Source organism: Medicago sativa, chromosome 3 (genome assembly GCF_051527215.1).
Source record: "Medicago sativa cultivar Bolivia chromosome 3, Bolivia_mono, whole genome shotgun sequence".
Classification (NCBI taxonomy): domain Eukaryota; kingdom Viridiplantae; phylum Streptophyta; class Magnoliopsida; order Fabales; family Fabaceae; genus Medicago; species Medicago sativa.
Window position 1 is genome coordinate 56,640,901 of NC_140751.1, and position 22,399 is coordinate 56,663,299.

At 34.2% G+C, this 22,399-nt stretch overlaps 5 protein-coding genes across 5 annotated transcripts; 3 read left to right on the plus strand and 2 right to left on the minus strand.

The window, feature by feature from the left end:
* The first annotated feature begins 643 nt into the window (after window positions 1-643).
* On the plus strand, window positions 644-1,633 carry LOC146938559 (uncharacterized). Its single transcript, XM_085749650.1, has one exon. The coding sequence runs from the start codon at window positions 644-646 to the stop codon at window positions 1,631-1,633; it is 990 nt and encodes a 329-aa protein (XP_085605776.1).
* Window positions 1,634-1,720: 87 nt separating this feature from the next.
* Window positions 1,721-3,737, plus strand: LOC146938560 (uncharacterized). Its single transcript, XM_085749651.1, has 3 exons — window positions 1,721-1,949; window positions 2,066-2,616; window positions 2,712-3,737. The coding sequence occupies exons 1-3, from the start codon at window positions 1,721-1,723 to the stop codon at window positions 3,735-3,737; spliced, it is 1,806 nt and encodes a 601-aa protein (XP_085605777.1).
* A 294-nt stretch (window positions 3,738-4,031) lies between these two features.
* Window positions 4,032-4,745, plus strand: LOC146938561 (uncharacterized). Its single transcript, XM_085749652.1, has one exon. It carries the CDS (start codon window positions 4,032-4,034, stop codon window positions 4,743-4,745), a length of 714 nt encoding a protein of 237 aa, XP_085605778.1.
* Window positions 4,746-13,876: 9,131 nt separating this feature from the next.
* On the minus strand, window positions 13,877-16,314 carry LOC146938562 (cytochrome P450 71D11-like). Its single transcript, XM_085752505.1, has 2 exons — window positions 15,288-16,314; window positions 13,877-14,806 (listed from the first exon to the last, which is right to left on the minus strand). The coding sequence occupies exons 1-2, from the start codon at window positions 16,197-16,199 to the stop codon at window positions 14,189-14,191; spliced, it is 1,530 nt and encodes a 509-aa protein (XP_085608631.1). The 5' UTR covers window positions 16,200-16,314; the 3' UTR covers window positions 13,877-14,188.
* Window positions 16,315-18,549: 2,235 nt separating this feature from the next.
* Window positions 18,550-20,681, minus strand: LOC146938563 (cytochrome P450 71D11-like). The gene is made up of 2 exons (XM_085752506.1): window positions 19,717-20,681; window positions 18,550-19,354 (listed from the first exon to the last, which is right to left on the minus strand). Exons 1-2 carry the CDS (start codon window positions 20,626-20,628, stop codon window positions 18,737-18,739), a joined length of 1,530 nt encoding a protein of 509 aa, XP_085608632.1. The 5' UTR covers window positions 20,629-20,681; the 3' UTR covers window positions 18,550-18,736.
* Between the last annotated feature and the right edge of the window lie 1,718 nt (window positions 20,682-22,399).

Here is a 22,399-nt window from a genome sequence, read left to right on the forward strand (position 1 = left end):
ATATATATATATATATATATATATATATATATATATATATATATTAAATTAAACCTCTTTCTGAGATTGATATAAGAATACATTTTAGAATATCCTTTTCTTTCGCCACCAAAAAAAAAAAAGAATATCCTTTTCTTTCTATCAAAATTTTAATATTCTCCCTCTCAATTAAACATTAAAATATCTCACGTTTAATATTAAAAAAATCTCACTGCAAAAGAATCACTGCTACGCTATGATAATTTTTTGAAAGATGCTGTGATGAGTGTTTTTAATTCTTTGGAGAAGTCAGTCATAAGTGAAGTGTGACTTCAACTTAATTTTTTGTTCTTAAATAATTATTTCGATTAGGTGGTCCGCAATCATATCATAATTTTTATTTTTTGTCTTAATCTAAAAAAATAGTTACAATATCATATAATTCATATGTATATGTGGAATTTTGTTAGAATTGACGCACCAACTTTTATAAAGGTGTCTTTAAGCATCTTCCAGCCTTTTCTTTGGATAGACTAACCATTTGTTTACACCAAGAGTTCATAAAAAAATAAAAGAATATTTACACTAAGAGATAGTTAAATCCTTTGTTTGAAAATCATGAAATAACGGCAGATCCAGGGTATGTCCAGGACTGCCGAGACAAATGAGCATAATCAGCTGGAATTGCCGAGGTTTAGGGAGCTTGAGTGCAATTCCTAATTTGAAATTCCTAGTTCGGTATTATAAATCGGATGCCCTCTTCCTTTGTGGGACATTAGTCTTTAAAAATAAAATTGAGGAATTTCGTTATATTCTTGGCTTTGATAATTGTTTTGCTGTTGATAGACAAGGTCGCAGTGGTGGCCTAGCTTTCTTTTGGCGTAATTCTTTTAATTGTAACATTGTTAAATATTCTCAAAATCACATAAATGTTGAGGTTGTTGAAGGTGTTCAAGGCAGGTGGAATTTAACAGGGTACTATGGCTTCCCGAAAGGAAGGAGAAGAAGAGATTCATGGAATTTCATACGACAATTGGAAAGTAGAAACTCTCTTCCGTGGTGTATCATTGGAGATTTCAATGATATTTTACATGGTCATGAGAAGAAAGGAAGGGCTGCTCGGCCAGCTTGGTTAATAAATGGCTTTCGTAAAGCGATTCAGGATGCAGGATTAGTTGATATCACACTTGATGGCTACCCGTTTACCTGGTTCAAGAGTTTGGGAAGTGATAGAGTTGTTGAAGAGAGACTTGATCGTGCACTAGCCAATGAAGCTTGGCATCAATTATTCCCAAATGCTACGCTTGGTAATCTGGTGGCTCGGGTGTCAGATCATTATCCTATATTACTTAATCGTATGGCTGTTAAGCGCCCTATTAGATCTCCGAAAAATTTCCGCTTTGAAAATGCTTGGAGGATTGAACCAAGTTTGAGTGATGTGGTTCATTTTTGTTGGCTGCAATCCAATGTAGGAGATACGGTGTCGAAATTGGAGGTTTGTGCCGAAGAACTAAAACATTGGAGCAAGTCTCATTGTAATAAACTGAAAAGCGACATTGAAGATTGTAGAAGGGACCTTGTTAGATTTCGTGGTTCGAGTGATATTAATTTTTATGAAGGCTTGCAACGGCGAATGACACATCTGTTAGTATAGGAAGACTTATATTATTGGAGACAAAGAGCGAAAGTGCATTGGTATAAGGAAGGTGATCTAAATACTAAGTTCTTCCACGCTTCAGCTATGACGAGGAAAAAGGTGAATAAAATTGTGTCTTTGGAAACAGATGATGGTACAAGAGTGACAGATGAAGCTGGTATGGCAGAAGTGCCAAAGAGTTATTTTCAAGAGTTGTTTTTACCGAAAGATAGCATGAGAGCACCGGTTTTGGAGGCGCTAAGACAAGTGGTAACAGATGAAGACAATATTCAACTTCAGCACCTTTCCAAATTGAGGAGTTTAAGGAAGCAATGTTTTCAATGCAATCAGATAAGTGTCCAGGGCCGGACGGTTTCAATCCAGGCTTCTATCAGCATTTCTGGAAAATATGCAGTCCTGACATCTTTAAAGACTGTGTGTCTTGGTTAGTAAGTGGACAATTGCCGGCTTCGTTAAATGCTGCTAATATTGCGCTCATTCCGAAAGGTACCGAACAGCGGACGATGAAGGATTGGAGGTCAATAGCACTTTGTAATGTTTTGTATAAATTGCTATCAAAGGTGCTTGCGAATAGATTAAAGGCAGTCCTTCACAAATGTATTTCTGATAATCAATCCGCTTTTGTTCCAGGGAGGTCCATTCTGGATAACGCAATGGTGGCCATTGAGCTGGTTCACGACATGAGATTGAAAACCGCTGGTAAGAAAGGAAATGCGGCTCTAAAATTGGATATCAGTAAGGCTTATGATCGTATTGACTGGTTGTATATAAAAGAAGTCATGATTAATATGGGTTTTTGTGAGCAATGGGTGAAGTGGGTAATGATGTGCATAGAGACGGTTGATTACTCGGTGCTTGTAAATCAGAAGTATGTCGGCCCCATAATTCCAGGAAGAGGTCTCCGTCAAGGGGACCCTCTATCCCCATATTTGTTTATCTTATGTGCCGAGGGGCTGTCCGCGCTTATTAAGCAAGCCGAGGCCCGGGGTGAATTGCATGGAGCTAAAATATGTCGGATTAATGCACCTATAATAACTCACCTCCTTTTTGCCGATGATTGTTTTTTATTTTTCAGGGCTACATAGGGGGAAGCTCATACTATGAAGAATATTCTGACAACGTACGAGTCTGCATCGGGTCAAGCCATCAGCTTACCCAATGTGTACAACACACGATTAATTCAATTCTTGGTGTACAGGCAGTGCTAGGAACAGGTAAATACCTTGGCTTACCGTCTATGATAGGAAGAAATAAGCAAGCTACCTTCAGTTTCATCAAAGATAGAGTTTGGCAGAAAATAAACTCCTGGAGTATTAAATGTTTGTCGAAGGTGGGTAGAGAGGTAATGGTAAAGTATGTATTGCAATCTATACCATCGTATGTGATGAGTATTTTCTTGTTGCCATCTTCCCTAATTGATTCTATTGAGAAAATGTTGAATGTGTTTTGGTGGGGATATGGAGGAAATCATGCTAGAGGTATTCATTGGTTATCTTGGGACAAACTCACTGTGCACAAAAAATATGGAGGTATGGGGTTTAAAGACTTAACAGCTTTTAATTTGGCTATGTTAGGAAAACAGGGGTCGAAATTTCAAACTCATACTGACTGCTTGGTGACAAAATTATTCAAGGCTAGCTATTGTCCTCGCACTGATTTCCTTGGTGCGAAAATAGGTCATAACCCAAGTTTTGTATGGAAAAGCATTTTTAGTGCAAGGAGAATTGTTCGAGATGGTGCTAGATGGAAAATAGGTAATGGTATGAGTATTCCAAATTTTGAGGCACCATGGTTATACAATGGTGGAAACATTTCAGGTTTGGGGCAGTCTAGTGAAGTAATCCAACAATCAAGAATTCATTTTCTTATTGATCATGCGAGTAACAGTTGGAATCACAATTTGCTCACTTATTACTTCGATGTTGATGTGATCCAAGAGATCCTTAAAACGCCTTTGTTTAGTCAAGTGATGGAAGATCAACTTATTTGGAAATTGGAGAAAAATGGTCATTATTCGGTTAGAAGTGCATACCGGCTGTGTATGGAAGGTATTGCGGATAATTCATTTTTACACCGACCTGGTAACTGGTCTGCAATCTGAAGGTACCTCCGAAAGTGAAAAACTTGTTGTGGAGGATTTGTCGAGGATGTTTACCGACGCGTGCAAGGTTGTTGGACAAGGGGGTGAACTGTCCATCTACATGTGCTTTGTGTGAGGAAAGTTACGAGGACGCGACTCATGTTCTGTTTGATTGTCCGAAAGCAAGAAATGTTTAGCTGAATTGTTCATTGGTAGACAAAGTGAGTTCGGTGATGCGTAATCATAACACAGCGGCTGAAATCATCTTTCCTCTACTCCAAGAATTAACGAAGGAGAAAGCCGGACAAATTTGCGATGAATTTATGGAGTTTATGGAAGAGTCGGAATCTTCGAATATGGCAGAATATTTCAGAAACATGTCATGCTATTTCTGCCCGCGCACAGCAGGTGTTAGTTGAGTGGAGAGAAGCAAATATAAAGAAACAGAAGTGTAATGCAGCTGGACATATGGCAGGGCTGCAAGCTGATGACAGTAGGCATTCTGCAGGAGCATCAAGCTTGCTGCAATCACAGATCAAGTGGAAAAAACCGCAGCAAGGTAAGCTCAAGAAGGCAAAGATGATGTGGTCTAATCCCATATGTTGGCCGGAGATTGGGGAAGCATTGGGTCTGCTCTATGCAATGCAATGGGTACACGAACTACAACTTACAAATTTAGATTTTGAGATGGGTGCGAAACTAGTTGTAGATTATTTTAACAAAGGCAGCAACAATGTTTCTGAATTTGGAGCAATATTGGAGGAATGCAAAAGATGGCGTAATGTTTATTTCGAAAACTCTAAGGTGGAGTTTAGTCGGAGACAAGCGAATGAGGTCGCTCATACTCTTGCTAGAGAGGCTTTATTCTTTGCTAGTCCCCAAGTTTTTAATGATGTACCTCTTTGTATTTTGACATTGATTAATAATCAAAAAGCTATAAGCTATTTTCTCTCCAAAAAAAAAAAAAGTCGATTCGTACAAAGAATTTCACGAATTTTGGCAGCCAGGTCAACGTATAATGAGGGATAGATGAATTTTTATATGAATCGTGAAAAATATACAATCGAGCAATAGGACCCATTGAATGAATAGTTACTAAAGTATAATCCCAACACAATTTTCCTTTATATTTGCAATCCGTTATTTTAATCTGTTCAAAAAACAACTTTCTTTTCAACTTCGATTTAGAATTATGTGAAAGGAAAAGTCTATGGTAAAGTATGAGAATGACTTTTCTGGTGAAGTTAACCCTATGACCAATCATTGAGCATTTGTGTATTTAATCCATGCAATGCCAGATTATATGGTATATTGCACATTTGCTCATAAGGTGTATCATTATATCTTTACTTATTGCAATTGAGTCCCTGGTTAAATCAAAATTAAACATTTTTATTATTATTTTATTTTGTAAATCATAAATCTTATGCATCAAAATTGGGTAAAACTTTCCAACTTTCATTATCCCTATCATATTTTTTTCCTGATCGATTTTGTTCATCCCTTTTTCTCCAAAATTCATCAGCTCAAACACCAACCATATCGTCTTGATCATTAAGAGTCTCGCAAACAAAGTGAATAGTATAACGGTGCCGCAATATCCAAAGCAAATAGTGGAATCAAGATACCATTTTTAGCTTTGTTGACCATGGCTTCATTCAGGCTTCGGTCTGGGTTAATTCATATCCTTGGTAATCAAAACTTTGACGGCATGTCTGAGAGTAGAGGGCTGATATTTTGACATCCCTATTCATTGACAATGTATTAACAACGTATGCCTTTCTCTATTCAAAATGGTAAGCACGGAAATCAAGTTAGATGAAAAAACATTAAAAACCAACAAATTGTATACAAACAGTATACTTATATGTTGTTGGTTGTCAATTTTAGTATTCAAGAATCATTCTTGTTTAACTTAACTACACAGTGGTAATCGCACATAGCAGCTTCGAGAATACAGAAAAAAGAAAAACGCGATCGCAGAAAAACGTTAGGGTCACAGAAAACGCGATCGCGTCTTCTATTCTTCCTATACAATTACCTACTCTTAGTGAAATTGTATTTTAAACAAAATAGCTTATTGGTTAAACTTACAACGGTACACCATCAATACACTAGCTGGCATGGCATCAACCGTTATCCTATTGGTTAAACAAAATAACTTTTCCAAAAAAGTCAGTTTCCTGACTTCACGGTAGAAGATTTCTATCGGGATCAAACTATATATTCGGAAGCCATTATTCATTTGGATACCCTAAGGCTTTGTTTGCGAGTTTGAAGGGGAAGGGAAGGGAAGACTTGGGAAAAAAGGAATGAGCAAGTGGAAGAAATAGAAGAAAATGAGAGGGGATGGCATTGGGGGTTAACTTTTCTTCATAATATAAAATTCTCCTCATTTGGGGAACTAACAAATTGTATTGGGGGAGGGTTTTGGAGGGTTTATATGAATTCTTCAAATTTAATTTTAAAATTAAAAATATAGTAATCATATGCATTAATTTATCATTCTTTAAAAAACTATTCTTTTCAAAAATTTGAAAGATTACTCCATTTTCCCTCATATTTTCCACCCTTCAAAGCCTTCACTTCCCATTCCCTCCAAACTCGCATAATTCTTTAAACGGTGTTTGTAAGTTGTTTAAAATTATATGATGTTTTAAAATATTTCTCAAATCGAATAATCCCATTGATGTGTACCTAAGCTCTTTGCTTGAGGTTCTCTAATTTACAAAGAAGAAACACCATCAGCGAGTATGGGAAAACAAACAGCCAAAGACTTTTAAATAGCTTTTAAATATAAAGCTCAAAGTAGTGTAAAAACATCTAACTTTTTTATTTGTTTCATATGATTCAAAGGTTGTGCAAGCCATTTTACTCAAGATCTCTGTAACATAAACTTATCTGACATTCCAATGTGCGATAAGTTCCTTATGTTAAGAGTCCCACATCGGTTAGGAGTTGGCCTGACAATTTGTTTATAAGTGGGGGCAATCCTCACCTCACAAACCGGTTTTGTGGGGTTGTGTTAGGCCCAACCACCATTTCTAATATGGTATCAGAGCCTCTTCAAGATTCTTTGGGCCACCTGTTATCAGGTTTCCGTTATCGGGCTATCAGGTTTCCGTTATCGGGCCACCCGTCATTTATGTTCACGCTTCAGATGTCTAATCCTGAGCGTGAGGGGGTGTGTTAAGAGTCCCACATCGGTTAGGAGTTGGCCTGACAATTTGTTTATAAGTGGGGGCAATCCTCACCTCACAAGCCGGTTTTGTGGGGTTGTGTTAGGCCCAACCACGATTTATAATACCTTATATTTGAAAAGGTGAAAAGGCAAGGGGAAATTGTTCGGGATGAGACAAAGAAGACATTTTTTTCTAAAAAATAGATGAGTTAGATTTATGAAAAAGTTCACAAGGGGTTAGAAAGGGCTAAAATCTTGATAAAAGATTTATGGACAAACTAGAAATGCCAATCGTCAAGTCTACTCACATTTAGGTAAATATAACTGTTTGATATAATCTGTATTAATCATTACTTCCATTCAACAATAAAATGTGAAATGATGGGATCGCTTGAAATGATTTGATTAATTTACCCGCGTTTATTCAAGTCTGAAATGTCAAAATTCAAAAGCCTTTAAATTTGACATTTTGGGTGCACCTGTAACACTGTATTTTCTAACTCGTGTTTCGAGCGGAAAGCAATTTGAGCGAAGGAGCGGTTCAAAGCAAAGGCTTGTTAATGACATGGGCTCTACTGTCAAAGATAAGTATTAGTCTTGATCGAAAGATTGAAAATTCTAAAACCTTCGAAAACTATCATCTAAAGATTGCCTAGGAAGTTTCAAGACCAAGAGTTATCCACCTCGAAGTGTCAAAGATTCAAATTCAAAAGAGAAGTTACGGAAGAATTTTCCTTTGGAATTTTAAGGACACATGGCATGCATATAACGTAAAAGTTAGTAAACTTCTTGTCCATAAATTGTAAACTCAAACTCCACCCAAAGGAGTTCATTTTCTTTCTACAAAACTGCGCCTACCACAAACACATTTACGCTTACAAATAAACTCTCATGCAATGTTGAAAGAACCGTGTATGAGAACTACAAATCTTAATATATATATATATATATATATATATATATATATATATATATTTTCCTTTGCGAATTAAATGTACTGATACTGGGAGACTAGTTGTCAATGTGGCATTATAAAGGTCACAAGGGATCTTTTAACGCCTTCAAGGTAGAGGTATATTAAGGATATCGAAGGAAAAAAAAAGGTGAGTAGTAGTCCTAAAGCGTAAGATTGATACTATACGACGATGATCACCAATTTTGGAAACTAATCAATAAAAGAAAATCTCCACAAAAGTGTGTATATCAAAACAACCTAAAGAGAAGGTAAAATTATTCGTAGAATATATATCAAAATTACTTGCTTATTGATAGGAACAACATAATGAAGTTGTATAAAAAATGGAGGATGTTTGCTACCCAATCATCTACCACCAAAATTAATTTCAGCTTCTCCACTAACGTTACCGTTGCACGCTCTTGCTCTGTTCATGTGAGCTTCAGATATTCATATTCAGGTGCCGCAATATTTGTTGTTTTTAAATTAGGGATTTAAATCCCTTTGCTACAGCCACTTACAGAAAGATGAGCTCAGCCCAATTCTACACACACACATTCATTAACACTACGGACACTCATATTAGGCGTATCTCGGTGTCGGACATGCGTCATAGTAACATAAGCTAAGCCAATTCAACACAAATGTTTAGTGGTGAAGAAACTATTCTTTTCAAAAATTAGTTGAGATCGCGAAACATTTAGATTTAGATTTTGAGATGGGTGCGAAACTAGTTGTAGATTATTTTAACAAAGGCAGCAACAATGTTTCTGAATTTGGAGCAATATTGGAGGAATGCAAAAGATGGCGTAATGTTTATTTCGAAAACTCTAAGGTGGAGTTTAGTCGGAGACAAGCGAATGAGGTCGCTCATACTCTTGCTAGAGAGGCTTTATTCTTTGCTAGTCCCCAAGTTTTTAATGATGTACCTCTTTGTATTTTGACATTGATTAATAATCAAAAAGCTATAAGCTATTTTCTCTCCAAAAAAAAAGTCGATTCATACAAAGAATTTCACGAAGTTTGGCAGCCAGGTCAACGTATAATGAGGGATAGATGAATTTTTATATGAATCGTGAAAAATATACAATCGAGCAATAGGACCCATTGAATGAATAGTTACTAAAGTATAATCCCAACACAATTTTCCTTTATATTTGCAATCCGTTATTTTAATCTGTTCAAAAAACAACTTTCTTTTCAACTTCGATTTAGAATTATGTGAAAGGAAAAGTCTATGGTAAAGTATGAGAATGACTTTTCTGGTGAAGTTAACCCTATGACCAATCATTGAGCATTTGTGTATTTAATCCATGCAATGCCAGATTATATGGTATATTGCACATTTGCTCATAAGGTGTATCATTATATCTTTACTTATTGCAATTGAGTCCCTGGTTAAATCAAAATTAAACATTTTTATTATTATTTTATTTTGTAAATCATAAATCTTATGCATCAAAATTGGGCAAAACTTTCCAACTTTCATTATCCCTATCATATTTTTTTCCTGATCGATTTTGTTCATCCCTTTTTCTCCAAAATTCATCAGCTCAAACACCAACCATATCGTCTTGATCATTAAGAGTCTCGCAAACAAAGTGAATAGTATAACGGTGCCGCAATATCCAAAGCAAATAGTGGAATCAAGATACCATTTTTAGCTTTGTTGACCATGGCTTCATTCAGGCTTCGGTCTGGGTTAATTCATATCCTTGGTAATCAAAACTTTGACGGCATGTCTGAGAGTAGAGGGCTGATATTTTGACATCCCTATTCATTGACAATGTATTAACAACGTATGCCTTTCTCTATTCAAAATGGTAAGCACGGAAATCAAGTTAGATGAAAAAACATTAAAAACCAACAAATTGTATAGAAACAGTATACTTATATGTTGTTGGTTGTCAATTTTAGTATTCAAGAATCATTCCAGTTTAACTTAACTACACAGTGGTAATCGCACATAGCAGCTTCGAGAATACAGAAAAAAGAAAAACGCGATCGCAGAAAAACGTTAGGGTCACAGAAAACGCGATCGCGTCTTCTATTCTTCCTATACAATTACCTACTCTTAGTGAAATTGTAATTTAAACAAAATAACTTATTGGTTAAACTTACACTGGTACACCATCAATACACTAGCTGACATGGCATCAACCGTTATCCTATTGGTTAAACAAAATAACTTTTCCAAAAAAGTCAGTTTCCTGACTTCACGGTAGAAGATTTCTATCGGGATCAAACTATATATTCGGGAGCCATTATTCATTTGGATACCCTAAGGCTTTGTTTGCGAGTTTGAAGGGGAAGGGAAGGGAAGACTTGGGAAAAAAGGAATGAGCAAGTGGAATAAATAGAAGAAAATGAGAGGGGATGGCATTGGGGGTTAACTTTTCTTCATAATATAAAATTCTCCTCATTTGGGGAACTAACAAATTGTATTGGGGGAGGGTTTTGGAGGGTTTATATGAATTCTTCAAATTTAATTTTAAAATTAAAAATATAGTAATATTATGCATTAATTTATCATTCTTTAAAAAACTATTCTTTTCAAAAATTTGAAAGATTACTCCATTTTCCCTCATATTTTCCGCCCTTCAAAGCCTTCACTTCCCATTCCCTCCAAACTCGCATAATTCTTTAAACGGTGTTTGTAAGTTGTTTAAAATTATATGATGTTTTAAAATATTTCTCAAATCGAATAATCCCATTGATATGTGTACCTAAGCTCTTTGCTTGAGGTTCTCCAATTTGCAAAGAAGAAACGTCATCAGCGGGTATGGGAAAACAAACAGCCAAAGACTTTTAAATAGCTTTTAAATATAAAGCTCAAAGTAGTGTAAAAACATCTAACTTTTTTATTTGTTTCATATGATTCAAAGGTTGTGCAAGCCATTTTACTCAAGATCTCTGTAACATAAACTTATCTGACATTCCAATGTGCGATAAGTTCCTTATGTTAAGAGTCCCACATCGGTTAGGAGTTGGCGTGACAATTTGTTTATAAGTGGGGGCAATCCTCACCTCACAAGCCGGTTTTGTGGGGTTGTGTTAGGCCCAACCACCATTTCTAATATGGTATCAGAGCCTCTTCAAGATTCTTTGGGCCACCTGTTATCAGGTTTCCGTTATCGGGCTATCAGGTTTCCGTTATCGGGCCACCCGTCATTTATGTTCACACTTCAGATGTCTAATCCTGAGCGTGAGGGGGTGTGTTAAGAGTCCCACATCGGTTAGGAGTTGGCCTGACAATTTGTTTATAAGTGGGGGCAATCCTCACCTCACAAGCCGGTTTTGTGGGGTTGTGTTAGGCCCAACCACGATTTATAATACCTTATATTTGAAAAGGTGAAAAGGCAAGGGGAAATTGTTCAGGATGAGACAAAGAAGACATTTTTTTCTAATAAATAGATGAGTTAGATTTCTGACAAAGTTCACAAGGGGTTAGAAAGGGCTAAAATCTTGATAAAAGATTTATGGACAAACTAAAAATGCCAACCGTCAAGTCTACTCACATTTAGGTAAATATAACTGTTTGATATAATCTGTATTAATCATTACTTCCATTCAACAATAAAATGTGAAATGATGGGATCGCTTGAAATGATTTGATTAATTTACCCGCGTTTATTCAAGTCTGAAATGTCAAAATTCAAAAGCCTTCAAATTTGACATTTTGGGTGCACCTGTAACACTGGAATTTCTAACTCGTGTTTCGAGCGGAAAGCAATTTGAGCGAAGGAGCGGTTCAAAGCAAAGGCTTGTTAATGACATGGGCTCTACTGTCAAAGATAAGTATTAGTCTTGATCGAAAGATTGAAAATTCTAAAACCTTCGAAAACTATCATCTAAAGATTGCCTAGGAAGTTTCAAGACCAAGAGTTATCCACCTCGAAGTGTCAAAAATTCAAATTCAAAAGAGAAGTTACGGAAGAATTTTCCTTTGGAATTTTAAGGACACATGGCATGCATGTAACGTAAAAGTTAGTAAACTTCTTGTCCATAAATTGTAAACTCAAACTCCACCCAAAGGAGTTCATTTTCTTTCTACAAAACTGCGCCTACCACAAACACATTTACGCTTACAAATAAACTCTTACATGCAATGTTGAAAGAACCATGTATGAGACCTACCCATCTTAATATATATATATATATATATATATATATATATATATATATATATATATTCCTTTGCGACTTAAATGTCCTGATACAGGGAGACTAGTTGTCAATGTGGCATATTACAAAGGTCACAAGGGATCTTTTAACGCCTTCAAGGTAGAGGTATATTAAGCATATCGAAGGAAAAAAATGCGAGTAGTAGTCCTAAAGCGTAAGATTTATGCTATACGACGACGATCACCAATTTTGGAAACTAATCAATAAAAGAAAATCTACACAAAAGTGTTTATATGAAAACAACCTAAAGAGAAGGTAAAATTATTCATAGAATATACCAAAATTACTTGCTTATTGATAGGAACAACATAATGAAGTTGTATGAAAAATTGAGGATGTTTGCTACCCAATCATCTACCACCAAAATTAATTTCAGCTTCTCCATTAACGTTACCGTTGCACGCTCTTGCTCTGTTCATATGAGCTTCAGATATTCATATTCAGGTGCCGCAATATTTGTTGTTTTTAAATTAGGGATTTAAATCCCTTTGCTACAGCCACTTACAGAAAGATGAGCTCAGCCCAATTCTACACACACACATTCATTAACACTACGGACACTCATATTAGGCGTATCTCGGTGTCGGACATGCGTCATAGTAACATAAGCTAAGCCAATTCAACACAAATTGCATTTAAATATTGATTGAATGTGTGTTAATTCAAAAACGGCAAATCTGTCCAAAAAAAAAATAAAATACTATGATATAAATTCCTCTTAACAAACACAACTACTTTATAGTTTTTATATCTTTGAAAACATGACATTTCTTTGCAGAAATTTAATTGTTTCTCTTGTTGTTCGATAACTTATATAATAATATTAATTATTCTTGTTAATGTTGTATTTGTACTTGTTAAAAGACTTTTCTAAACAGTTTTTTTTAAGAAATTTTCTAAACTGGTTAAAATCTTATTTGCAATATATTTCTACCAAAATATGACAATTCTTTGGAGAAACTTATTTTTTTTTCTCTTATAGATAACTTATATAATATTATTAATTAATATTAAATATTTTGTTTTTATTTCCACCCAAAACAATTTTGGTTTAAACACACTTTTGGTAGTCCTATTTTCATTTTTCTAAAGTTTTGGTACTCCTATCTCAAAATTAGATTTTAGATCCCCATTTGACTACTAAGAAACTTAACTTTTAATGGCAGTTTAATTATCGTAGTAAAAAGTCATTTTGCCGTAGATATATCTCTAACTACCTATACCCACAGATTCTGGCCGTTGCTATAGTCTACCACGACGGAATTTTTTTTTATTTTTTAATACTAGAGCTCCAAAGCCCGAACAGTGACGAGCCAAAACTTTTTGTTTGACCTACAAACGGTAACCGTAGGTATAGAGCTTATAAAAATTTTGGGCAATACCTACAATAAGATGACTTTAATCTAGAAAATTTTACTTTCACTAGAAATTAAGTTTCTTGTAGTAGGGGGTGGGGGATCAAAAGTCATAAAAAACTGAAAAGAGGGGCTAAAAAGCTGAATTTTAATATATTCGTAACAAAATTTCAGAAAAATTAAAAGTGCATTTAAACCAATATTTAAAAAAAACATAATAAAGAACGAATTATTATTAACATTTTTGCAAAATGTAAAGGTTAAGCAGACAATACTTAAAGAATAATGCTGAATGTCCCGAACCGGAACTTCCCGAAAGCTTCCCGAGAGATTTGGCAATTATCATCCGTCAGATTTTGTTGTAAATGATTGACCACTTCATCCAAAACTAATTTTCCACCGCTTCATCATGATTAAATAACAATCAGATTTTATTGAAAACTAAATCACACCAATAATGCCTTTTATTCCGGCCAGCATAAGCTTTTATTGGACAAAATGCTTTTCGTGATCCTTTCTTGAATAATTCTATCGGGACATATAGCAGTCCTCATACTTAAATAATCATAAAGGCACCGTTTTCTTGCCTTACATATACATATAATGCCATTAACATCATGTTTGGGTCACCACTCCCACCAACAAGATTATAAAAACTTAATTCCCAAACCTTTCCATGCAATGAAAACTTTTCATTTTTCCGCACTACTTTTTTTTTTCTTCGAACGACATGAGATTTCAATAAAAAAGCGGTATAACCAACAAAATGGTTAAAGCAACAAGTCATTGGAATCACTTACTTCAATAGAGGATAAGTCATTGGAATCAAGTATAGGTCATATTTTCTTATTACAGAAGCACCAAACAGCTCAGTCATATCCAAATCCTCATTTTTCATTCCACCAGGAAGTTTCCAATCAAAGTGACACAATAACAAAGCAATAGCCAATTCAACATTTGCCATACCATAGTTTAAACCAGGGCAAATTCTCCTTCCAGCACCAAATGGAATGTACTCAAAATTAGTTCCTTTATAATCAATAGAACTATCAATAAACCTTTCAGGATAAAACTTATCTGGATGAGTCCAATATTTTGGATCCCTTCCAATTGCCCAAGCATTGATTATCACCTTACTTTTGATTGGTATATGATAACCATCAACCTCACAATCTTGTCCACATACCCTTGGAATTAAAAGAGGAGCAGGAGGGTGTAATCTTAATACCTCTTTGGTGATGGCTTTCAAGTATTTTAACTCATTAATGCTTGTTTCATCAACTTTTCCTCTGTTTTGGAATATCCCTCTAACTTCAGCTTGTGCTTTCTTCAAAACTCTTGGATCCTTTAGCATTTCAGCCATTGTCCAGTTAATTGTATGTGCTGCTGTGTCACTACCAGCAATGAAAACATCCTGAAAAGCATGTAAAAATAAATTGGTGCAAACTTTTTTAGTAAATAGACTTGGGTGATAAAAATGAATCAGAGCCATCATAGACAACCCATTTTGGTTGTACGGGTTGGTTTGATGACTTTGATTTGTTTTACCACCCGTAATTTAAAATTAATTTTGATCTTTATTTTTGCAAATAATTTTTCAAGTAATCTCTATCCAAATATATCCAAACCATATCAAACAAAGGTCTACTCAATTTCATGCTATAGACTACAAAGCTTTGTTTAGATGAACAACTTCGTTAAATTTACAGCATAAACGCCTATCATGTGTTTATGTAAAAGTTATTTTCTGTTACAAAAAATAAAGTCAAGTCAAATTATTTTCATATAAGATATATGCAATTTTCATATAATTTTCGATAAGCTCTTCCAAGCAATTTCACATGTGCATAATTATTCACAAGCATATAATTTTGGAAGAGAGTTATAAAGCTTACCAAGATTATAGCCTTGATGTTTCTCTTGGTTAAGCAAAAATCCAAATCATTGCTGCTAGTTTCCTCAAATTTTAAGAGAACATCAATCAAATCTTCCTCTCCTTCAACTAAACCTTGTTTGGTTGTAGACTTTGTTTCTTTATGGTCATTGATGATCTTCTCAAGAATTCTGTCAACTTTTTGATGTAACATTTCAAGCCTAGGCCTCCTCCCAGTGATGTTTTGAAGGAACTTTGCCAAAGGAAACAAGTCACCAATATAGAAACCTCCATTTATTATCAACACTTCTCTTACCAATGATATGAACTCATCTTGCTCCATATATTTTTTGCCAAATGCAGCCCTTGAAGTAAATGTATACATCATTGATATAACTTCTTGAGAAAGATTAAAGACTCTTCCTTCATCGGAAGCAATCCTTTCAATGAGATTATTCATCTCTTGTTCTCTGATTGGCCAAAGAGATTGAACACGCTTTATACTTAAAAGTTCTACGGTACAAATCTTTCTAAGTTGTCTCCAGTAATCACCAAAGGGTGAGAAAGCTATATCTGTTGAATTATAAAACATTATCTCTGAGGTTAGAGTTAAAGGCCTTGATGCAAATATTACATCATGAGTTTTCATTATTTCCTTAGCATACTCTGCTGAGGAAACAATAGTAAAGAAAACTTCACCAAGTTGAAGATGCATTAAAGTGCCATATTTTTTTGACAATTCTCTTAATTTTCTATGTGGTGGAGAGCCAATAAGATTATGAATGTTTCCTATGATTGGTAGCTTCCTTGGCCCTGGTGGTATATTTGGAATTGATTCAATTTTCTTGATCTTTTTCCTCAGTTTTAGTGTCACAATGATGGAAAGGAGGAAAATGGGAAAGAGGGTGAAAAAAAAAATTGTTTGAAGATCCATGTAGATAAAAAAAGAAACAAGAGAACAAGGTGGAATAACTTCTGATTTACTAATTTAGGGAATAGCATCAACTCTATGTACACATACATATAGACAAATTGTAGCGCATTGAAACAAGTGACTCCTTGGTTTCATGTATTTTATATTGTGTGGTGATATTTTCTGTACTTCAACTATGTTGTGACATATTTTCAATTATATTTCATGAATGTTTTACATAATATTATTTTTAACTGGTTAAAATTCATATGAATTGCACCGAACTTATGTGAGAACCTTTTTGGTGGTTGCATTTAATTTTTTTGCGTAAATCAAGTATCTTCCGCGTGCAACTGCGAGACTAATCCTTCGAGCCTTGTGGGACCCAAATGGGTGGCAATATTGAATTCGAACTGATCTTGGTTGAGCTAGAAGAGACCCGCGACATCTCATCTAAGCGCTCTTGGGTGTCGCATTTACATTTCTAATAGGAGAAAGTGAATTAAAAAGTTTGATGATGTCAAAAAAAATAAATATGAGAAATAGTATTGAAGAGTATTATTTCGGCAGTACATAGACTGTTTTTATGAAGCCGGCAATTATATTATATGTTAACTTATGAGCTCTGTCCTTCTATGTAATTTTTATATTAGGGTGTAAGCAAGCATGACATACAAAAAAAGAGTATTAAATCAAAACTTACATATTTTGAGTTGAGATAAAGTTAGATTCGTTATGGATATCCAAAAATAATTCATGAAAAAGGTCTTATGACTTATGTATGATCACTTGCAAAGAATTTGAATTTTACAAAACATACCTACCATTTCCAATTATTCAACTATGATCGTGCAATTGAAAATGAAGTTATTTCTTCTAACTAATAATTAAATAACAGCATGTGAAAGGTTAATTAGAAGTTATTTTTATTACTATAGATTCCAACTCGACAGTATATACACTTTGAGATATGGTTGAATCTCGCCAATTTTTTTTGTCAATACTCTCTTAATCACACATTGAAGAAACTTCTAGAACTAGAAAAATGGATGATTTTTTAATGATTTTGATGAACTACATTGTTTGTGTTTATATTCATATCAGCTCATCATATCTACTTAACCAACTATAAGAGCGCAAAATGAAACTCAAATTCCAAATGAATTGTAAAATATAAGCTAACTTCTAGTGCAAGCTAACTATGTTAAGTCCATGCTTCACTTAATTCTAATTCCCCTTCACGAGCTGAAGGTTGGTAGATGTTTAACATCTCAAGTTTGAGAATACAATCATGAAATGATCGAGGCCAAGTAGCTTTAGTGAACACATATGCAATTTGATTTTGAGAAGAAATAGGAAACAAGCACGTGACTCCGGATTGGACTTTCTCACGAACAAGAAGACAAACAATGTCTAGATGCTTGGTTCACTTGTGAAACAGGATTGATAGACGAATAATGCACTTTGATTATTAATTACAATAGAGTTGGAAATCTTGAACGATTTTGTTTTAAATCGTGAAGCAAGAAATAAATCCATTTTAATTCCCTAGTTGTTGAGGGTAAGGCTGTATATTTTGTTGTTGCAGATGAACATGAAATTGTTTAGGTCTTTGATATCCATGTTACTACTAAACATCTAATGAAAAAATGATATTATGAAATGGATCTTCTAGTATCAACACACCCTCCTCAATATGCATCACTGAGGCGAAATATTTGTAAATTAGACGATTTGGGAAAGAACAAACCATGGCTTGGTGACCTCTTACGAAACCTTGGTACTAAGTTACAAGATGGTGATTTTTGTTGGTGCTGCCATGAATTGGCTCACCTGTTGAGCAGCAAATGTTATAGCGGGGGCGGACTCCCACTACTTTCATTTTTCTAATGTTTTGGTACCCCATCCCTATCTTAAAATTAGCTTTTTGGTCCAACTATTTCAATTCTTTCTAACTTTTTATCCCCACCCCCGTCCCCCACTACAAAAAAACTTGACTTTTAGTGTGACAGTAAATTTCTGTAGATAAAAATCCTTTTGTTGTAGGTTTAGCCGCAACTACCTATACCCATGGATGTTTGTCCGTTGCTATACTCTAGAAGGACGACTATCTTTTTTTTTTTTTGGAATAAAAGAGTGACGGAGCTTGAACAGTGACGGATTTTAATCATTGGACAAAACTATCTATTTGATTTACCTACGGATTTGAACCATAGGTATAGATATTAAAAGTACATAGGAATATACCGGCAAAAGAATGTTTACCTACGGAAATTTACTGTCTCTAAAGTAAAGCCTCTTGTAGAGGGGGTGGGGAATCAACAGTCATTAAAGATTGAAATAGGGGACCAAAAAGCTGAATTTTAAAATAGGGGTATCAAAAGTGCATTTAAGCCAATAATTTTTTGAAGAACCATAAAAGAGAGCAAATTATTATTAACATATTTGCTACATATATCGGCGTTAACATGAAATTTGGGCCACCGCTCCCACAAACAAGTTATACAAATTTAATTCTCAAACCTTTCCATGCAATGGAAACTTTTCATTTTTCATAACTACTTCAATAGAGGATAAGTAATTGGAATCAAATATAGGTCTTCTTTTCGTATAACAGAAGCTCCAAATAGCTCAGTCATATCCAAATCCTCATTTTTCATTCCATTTGGAAGCTTCCAATCGAAGTGACACAATAACAAAGCAAGAGTCAGCTCAACATTTGCCATACCATAGTTGATGCCTGGACAAATTCTTCTTCCAGCACCAAATGGAATGTACTCAAAATTAGTTCCTTTGTAATCAATAGAGCTATCAATAAACCTTTCAGGGTAAAACCTCTCAGGATCAGTCCAATATTTGGAATCCATTCCAATAGCCCAAGCATTGATTATCACCTTACTTTTGATTGGAATGTGATAACCATCAACCTCAGAATTTTGTCCACATTCCCTTGGAATTAAAAGAGGAACAGCAGGGTGTAATCTTAATATCTCTTTTATGATTGCTTTCAAGTATTTTAACTCATCAATGCATGTTTCATCAACTTTTCCTCTTTTTTTGAATATCTCTCTAACTTCAGCTTGTGCTTTCTTCAAAACTCTTGGATTCTTTATCATTTCAGCCATTGTCCAGTTAATTGTAGTTGCAGATGTGTCACTTCCAGCAATGAAAATATCCTAAAAAATAAATTAAAACCATATAAAATTAAACTGGTGCAAACTTCAAATACATCCAAAGCACATATAACAAAAGGTCTACTCAATTTCATGCTATGGACTACAAAGCTTTGTTTGGATAAACAACTTAATTAAAGCTTAATGTAAAAGTTATTTTGTGAACAAAAGATAAAGTAAAGTCAAATTATTTTCACATAAGCTATAAGCTATTTTCATAAGCTAACCTAGAGATCAAGCTTATCGAAATAAGCTATAAAAGATATGTTATAATTTAATTAATATAAACCGTTTATGAAATATTCACACATAGAAACATAATTATTCACAAGCATACAATTTTGAAAAGGAGTTATAATGCTTACAAAGATTATAGCCTTGATGTTTCTCTTAGTTAAGCAAAAATCAAGATCATTGCTGCTACCTTCCTCAAATTTCAAGAGAACATCAATCAAATCTTCCTTTCCTTCAACTGAACATTCTTTAGTTCCAGACTTAGTTTCTTTATGGTCATTGATGATCTTCTCAAGTATTCTGTCAGCATTTTTATGCAACTTCTCAAGCCTATGCCTCCTCCCTGTAAGGTTTTGAAGCCAATTCACCGAAGGAAACAAGTCACCAATAGAGAAGCCTCCAGATACTTGCATCACTTCTCTTACCAATGATATGAACTCATCTTGCTCTATGTATTTTTTGCCAAATGCAGCCCTTGAAGTGATTGAATATATCAATGACACAACTTGTCGAGAGAGATTGATGACGCTTCCTTCTTCTGAAGCAATCCTTTTAACGAGATTATTCATCTCTTGTTCCCTGATTGGCGAAAGAGATTGAACACGTTTTATACTTAAAAGTTCAACGGTACAAATCTTTCTAAGTTGTCTCCAATAATCACCATATGGTGCAAAAGCTATATCAGTCGAATCATAAAATATTATCTCTGAGGTTAGAGTTAAAGGCCTTGATGCAAATATAATATCATGAGTATTCATTATTTCCTTAGCATATTCTGCTGAGGAAACAATAGTACAGAAAACTTCACCAAGTTGAAGATGCATTAAAGGGCCATATTTTTTTGACAACTCTCTTAATTTTCTATGTGGTGGAGAGCCAACAAGATTATGTATGTTTCCTATGATAGGTAGCTTCCATGGCCCTGGTGGTATATTTGGAATTAGGTCAATTTTCTTGATTTTTTTCTTATGTTTTAGTGTCACAATGATGGAGAGGAGGAAAATGAAAAAAATGGTTAAAGGGTAAATTGTTTGAAGATCCATGTTGATGAAAAAGAAACAGGGAAATAAGATGGAATAATTGTTATTTTGTTTTCTTGTTTAGTGAAGAACATCAATTCTATGTACACATATATATAGAAACATTTCTCTCAAAGAAAATGTATAGACACATTGTGGAGTATTGAAACAAGTTTTTTTGGGTCAAGTAGTCTAGTGGCTAGAACTCACCTTTTAAAGTGAATAAGTGGGGTGTCCGAGGTTCAAACTCCGACCCCTACATATTATAATGCATTGTCCCTGCCAATTTTGCTATGCTCACGGGGACAGAGTATTGAAACAAGTTATTCCTATGTGAGAAATACTTTGGTCACAACCCCAAATAAACATTATTTTAGCACTCGCACACATAAAATACACATCATTTAACTATTTTAAACTTACACATTATTTTCTTGTCAAAAAAAAAAAAAAAACTTACACATTATTTAAGTTTTTTTTTTCTCTACCTTTTTATTTTTTTTATGTGTATCTATATGTTGTGACTAAATCTTGCTTCCATACAAGACTTACTCTTTCTGATCGGTTGCTTTCTACATTATATTGTTGCACTTATGTGCGAACATCATTTAAATTTCTACTAATAGGAAGTGAATTAAGAAGTATGATGATGTTAATAAACAAAATTAAAAAGTACGTTAAAGAGTATTGTATTGTTGCAGTTATATGTTTTTCTTTTATGAAGCCGGCAGTTATGTTATTGGTCAACTATTTTTTTTTTTAAACAATTATATGTCAACTTTGGAGCTCTGAGTTATATGTCAATTTAAAAGCTAGATTCCTTATGGATATCCCAAAATGAGTCATGAAATAAAAGAATATTCCTGTACTTTCTTTATAAGAATATAACTTTACTCATCTTCTTTCAAATAAAATAAATAAATAATCTTCTACTCATGTATATGCACAATTGCAAAGAATTTGAATTTTATATACCTACCATTTCCAAGTATTTAACTATGATCGTGCAATTGAATATGAAATTATTTGCTCTAACCAATAATCAAATAATATCCTCTAACACATTAATTAGAATTTATTTTATTACTACTATGTATCCGTCTTTCCGCTCTTCAATCCAAACATCTTCAACCACATTCATTCTTTCAAAATAGTAGTAGAAACCAACAAATGATCATAATCCATTCTATCATTATTTAGCGTTACTTCGTCAGTATTAAGTAACCTACCACGTAATGATGCAAGTTCCACATATAAAACATTGTTCCATGTATTAATAGAAATATCATAACATCTCTCCCAAGAACCTCTAGCCCCAAGACATCACTTGATACATCTTGAAAAAAGCAAAACGCGTCCACATGGTTGTCTGATTTGGGTGATCTGACATGGTTTCAAGGTCTTTTATTATGATTTTTTTTCTTTTGATGATCATTTCTTTGAATTATAACAAAACTCAACTAAAACATCTTGGTAAAATGACCATGCAACACGTTCTATGTGTTAAACATATTGTTGTAAATTTAAATCAAAATTCACACCTATACTTTGATGCGTGGAAAAAATAAACTACAACCAAACCAAAGTTATCACAAAAAATAAAATAGATAAAAAAGAAGAGTAACACAAGATATTTGCTAACCTAGTTTCGTCCAAATTTGACCTACATCTTGGACGGAGAGTAGCTTTGCAATTTACAAAGAGATATATAAATTACCAAACTATCTTTTGACGATAAACCTTAATTTCTACTTTTTTCCAGATCTTTTCTCGTGATCAAGCTACTCAATGATTC